Source organism: Cervus canadensis, chromosome 3, assembly GCF_019320065.1.
Source record: "Cervus canadensis isolate Bull #8, Minnesota chromosome 3, ASM1932006v1, whole genome shotgun sequence".
Lineage (NCBI taxonomy): Eukaryota > Metazoa > Chordata > Mammalia > Artiodactyla > Cervidae > Cervus > Cervus canadensis.
The window spans coordinates 46,844,928-46,850,176 of NC_057388.1; the positions used below are offsets into that span (position 1 = coordinate 46,844,928).

The 5,249-nt window shown below is 36.0% G+C and overlaps 1 protein-coding gene across 1 annotated transcript; it reads left to right on the plus strand.

The window, feature by feature from the left end:
• The first annotated feature begins 270 nt into the window (after positions 1–270).
• LOC122437769 (probable G-protein coupled receptor 141) lies at positions 271–4,024 on the plus strand. The gene is made up of 2 exons (XM_043462307.1): positions 271–448; positions 2,717–4,024. Exon 2 carries the CDS (start codon positions 2,750–2,752, stop codon positions 3,629–3,631), a length of 882 nt encoding a protein of 293 aa, XP_043318242.1. The 5' UTR covers positions 271–448; positions 2,717–2,749; the 3' UTR covers positions 3,632–4,024.
• The last annotated feature ends 1,225 nt before the right edge of the window (positions 4,025–5,249 follow it).

Consider the following 5,249-nt stretch of genomic DNA (forward strand, 5'->3'; position numbering starts at 1 on the left):
CTCCATCATTCTTGTACTGAATATGAAACATTTTGGATATAATAAGTGCAATAAGGAACAGCACTGAGGGTGAAAAAAAGCTCTAAATTTTTCATGCTAATAAGAAAAATTACTGCAAAGAAGTAATGGATAGTGAAAATGAAAGTCCTAACTTAAGAAGAATGATTTGAGTCTGTCTCACCACTAGCTTTAGAGATAAACATCTGTTGGTGGCTCAGATGCTTTATCTGGACCCTCCATCTTGACTGTGTAACTTCGGAAGTTCTCAGTCTAAAGCTTGAGCTCTTCACCAGTTCATTATCCACCCCATGACTTCCCTTGACTGTTGTTAGTGAAGACTTGATTCTAGAAAAGTATTCTTCTTACCTGCTCTGATGTAGACCACCAACAAATGACCAGGTTGTCTTGAGTCTTCCACCAGCAGAAAATCATAAGAGGAAAAGAACAAGTAAGTAGTTTGGGTGGTCATTTAATGGTTTCTGCGTGAGAAACAGAGCTAGAAATCTCAGTGCTTGGTTTTTACAAGCAAAGAAATACTTAGAAATTTCCTGGGGTTGGCGGTCCTAAGGGTAAGGTCCTGAGAGAAAGGAAAGGGGATGATCCAACTCCTCTCTTTGCTAAAAATTTATCCCAATGCATTTGAATATTTATAGCGTGATTCTGAGAGAACTTCAAAAGGGTGGAATTTTATGTTTATGATATATCTTTGTGTACACTGTAGAAGAAAAAGTAGCATTGAGACTTTTAAGACCAAGTCCATGTCAGGGAATTTATTGGCTCTTTAGATATGGAATCTTTCTTACTTCTCATAACATTCTTACAAACTAGATCTCATTCCCATATTTGCGATTGAAGAGGCAACTTCAGTGTTAAGCATATAAAAACCACCTAAACTGGTTGGATGTGATAGATTATTTAAGTTTTCCTTGCCTTAAAGTCATTTCAAACTTAACATCTTGTCTCCTTAGACTGCAGGACTACCGACATTTTAAAATTTTAGTAGTTTTGAATTTGTTTTTCATAAGTCACATAAAACTATTTTGTTTCACACAAAAAGTATATAAGCATTATGTATTTTATGTATATGTAATTGGCTATAACATATATTTCAGCACATAAAATTTAGATTGTTATGCAAAATATAATTATATTTCTAAATTACAATAAAATCTTATTTGAGGGTAGTCAACCTGACGGGGTCAATGGAAATTTTTTTATAAACAAAAATTTAATTATTCTAAGAAGATTCCACGGTAGCAGGAGAAAAATTCTAAGATATTAAGGTATTCACTGTGGAATAACTACTCCCTCAGAAACATATGCTCAAACTTCTTCTGACCACGTGGAGAGCAGATACATGAGGAAAATGAACACAGATAATTCCAGATGGGAAAGTTTGACTTGTTGAAGCCTGGGTCTCATACGATCTAATCAAAGATCTGAAAAAGTGTTTTTTTAATTGTCAAATATTTATTATATACTTAATAATGCAACAACAATTTTATGTAACATAACTGTGTATCTGCCCCTATGTAGAGTAAGGAGAAAAAAGTAAATGATGTCTTTTTTGTCTTTGCTGTTTCACCTTAAGCATCATTACTTTGTGTAGCTCTTTTTTTATATATATAAAGTTGTCTCAAACACACTGACTCATTTAATTTTACAGTGATGTAGGCAGTATGTGAAGTGAAAGTCGCTTAGTCATGTCCAACTCTTTGCAACCCCATGGACTATACAGTCCATGGAATTCTCTGTAGCCTTTCCCTTCTCCAGGGGATCTTCCCAACCTAGGGATAGAGCCCAGGTGTCCTGCATTGCAGGTGAATTCTTCACCAGCTGAGCTATTGTAGTCAGTATGATCTTCTGTATTTCATAGCTAGAGTTCTGTGAGGCCAGATGACTTATGCATGCTCTAACAGCGAACAAATGACCGAGTGGCACTTAGGTATGGCAAAGCACATTGCCAAGCATTCTTGTCTTTCTGCTATATGATCACTGCCCCTTATGCATCCAGTACCTGAAAAACTTAAATGAAAGCTAAACAGAACCTACCCTCAAACTCCAACTTTTTACCAAATGTAACACACCAATCCACGAAAGTTTCAGAGTCTGGAAGAAGGAAAGAGTGAAGGTGATATGTATATTATAGGCCACTTCTTCCTCAAAGCTGTTCACAGAAAATATTTTCAAGTGTCTGATATATCTTCTCACAACAATTTCATGTGACTTACATGATTGTTACAGTATCTCAAACTGGATTTCCTGACAATAGGAAGGATGGCCTTTATTTTATAGATCTGATATGGATGTTTGCTGGGTACATATGGGCCCTACCATCACTTAAACTTTATTTTGTTCATCATGATTTTTTTGCATTAGTTTTGATTCTAAAAAATATTGCATTAGACTGTTATTTATTTTGATGACTGAGTCTCTAGCCCTTCCTTAAATTTTATGCCAGAGAATAATGTGTCTTATGCTCAGCCCTGTGCTGGTATGTGAATTTAGACATATCCATGAACAGAATGCCTGACTGCCCAACGACAAGTTTTATATTCAATCTTATTTTTGTCATTTTGTTTCACTCTCTGACTTTTCAGTATTTTTGAGTAATGAAGATGAGTCTCTGACAATATTTATTGGGTATTCAGTTCATGGGCAGTTGCTGTGCAATTTTAATATATCCACTCTAATTTTGTAAAACTTTTAATTTAAGGGTTTATGGCCTCCTAGCATTTTGTGGTGAAAGATGGAGCTGACCAATGTGACCACCCTGTCAAACGCTTCGAACACAGACCTGAGTCGCTGTGACAGGCACTGCAGGACGATTCTCCTATCACTATACAGTGTGGTTTTGCTGGGAGGCGCTGCAGGGGCCATTGCTATGTCTTATATGATGCTCAAAAGGAACAACCAATCAATCGTCGCCACGATTGTTCTCAATATCATCGTGCTACACTCCATCCTCCTGTTCAGCCTTCCCTTCCGCCTCAGCTATTATGTCTTAGTTGTCTGGGAGTTTGGATCCTTCACCTGCCGATTGGTTAGCAGCATAATATATGGTCATATGTATTTCACCTTTGTTTTCTATGTGGCCATCATTGTAAGTCGATTGCTCATGTATTTTAAGAAACTCCAAACTCAGTTCCAAAAGTACCATGTGGTGGTTTTAAGCATTATTATTTGGATGGTGGGTAGTGTCATTTTTTTGCCAATATTTTTTTTACACTATGGCACCAATCCAAGTTACTCAGAACAACAGTGTTTCGAGTTCTACAAAGACCTCAAAAGCGAGGAGTTTATTATCTTGAACTACTCTATGATTGTCATTATGATGACAACGGTTGTGACCCTCTTTCTGATACAGATGTGGGTCATTGTTCAACTGGTAAAGGCTCTTTGGCCAGACATGTGGACCCATCAAGAGTACAGAGCTCAAATCAAGAGCTTCTTCTTCCTCCTCATAATAGTGGTTTGTTTTATACCCCACCATGCCTTCCGGATACACTTCATTCAACATTACTCAGAGACAGAAAATTCTGAGTTAGTTCTTTATAATGAAATTTTTGTTGCTTTAACTACAGCCTGTTGCCTGGATATGCTGTGTTTCGTAGGTGGTGTTATCCATTAAAGATGTCTATGTTACTTGCTTTGTAATCAGTTTCTCACTATTGTGATAAAATAGTTTCAGTTGAGTAGCTGCTTCCACAACTTCGAAATTTTTCAAATTCTTATTCTTAATCATCACCAAAATGATTTTTTCACAAAAAGGTAATGAGGATTGATTTTTTTCTCTCTTCTCAACAAACTGTTATTAGTTCTTCACTACCTGAACATGTTCAATTGCCTTAACACTACACAAGTTGATCCCAACCATCCAGACTCAACAAATCTCTCTTTTTTTCTTGTAATATTTACTTCCACTATGCACAGCTGTTGGCTTTCCCAGTATACTCTCTTCTTAGCATTTATTTTCACTGAGCTTTGATCCTAGAATATTCTTCAAGGTCCAGAGAACCCAAAGGTTCTACAGAAAGTCAAGTAGATTACTGGAAAAGGAGGGAAAATTGTACCCCCTGTGCCAGAGAGAAATTGTGTAGTACCTAAAGTTTACCATACTGTAAGGTCAATATCATAAACCTGTTATATGGGAACAATCTTTTGTTTTTTAATGCATTTACTTTTGAACAGTAGTATTCAGAGTGGGAGTGGGTACAATAATAATTTAGTGGAATGTAAAAGAGTAGTAGTAGAAATTTATTTCTATTTATTTTATATTAAAATATAGTTTATTGTACTGATATTCATAAAGGAACTTATCAGCAATGTATGGGTATAAACTATGTATAAATATTACTTAATGGGGATATATACAATTTTCTTTTTTTACTGATAAGGATGTAAGATCAAAATAATCTGAAATCCACGGTTCCTGAAGACTATTCAAGCAAAGACAATATTCCCTGTCAAAATGTTTTTCTCTTAGGGATAAGACCATTCTTTCTTTTCTGGGCGCCTGATGACCTCAGCTAGCGATCAGAAGTTGTTTTGCAAAGTTTGCTCTGTGTTCAGTTATTCTTTTGATGAATTTGTAGGAGAGAAAGTGGTCTCCCTGTCCTACTCCTCCGCCATCTTGGCTCCCTCCTCTCTTAGGGATAAGACCATTCTTTCTTTAGTGAAAGTATCTTGATGAAATGTAATGAAATGTAACTATCAAGATAATATAGAAAAGCATATCAGATATTACCATCAGATACCTAACAAACAAATGTATTTGTACAGACCATCTATTATTGTCTTTGTCAAATTGCCTTATAAGTGTGTTTGTGTGTAATTATCTCTTATACTCTCCACATTTCAGACCAAAGGAATGGGTCTTATTTGATTGTGTATATTTAATCCTCCCTTGAAAATCAAACTACTCTTGAAGCTAGAAAAGTGTGAAATCAGACTCTGAAGGTTGAATATTGTGAGATCTGGGAATTGCAAATTCGGTCCTCAAGTAGTAATCATCTGTCCTATGAGCCCTCTGCCTAGGGTGGAAGTTGCTTACACAACAGGTAATAAACCAATGACCTCATAAATCCAGTCAGATGGAGGTTTGTGCTGGTATCTCTCAATCTGGGTGATGATAAATATTGATATTTCAGAGTGAAAACCACTAAGATGGAGAGTACTCTAGATCTCAGATATTAACCAGATCAAGGATACATCTTCAGATTAGCTGATTTACCAGTAATTTTCTTTTT

Bases quoted from the DNA above. Each gene is read 5' to 3' on its own strand.
- LOC122437769 (XM_043462307.1), top strand. From the start codon at position 2,750: ATGGAGCTGACCAATGTGACCACCCTGTCAAACGCTTCGAACACAGAC.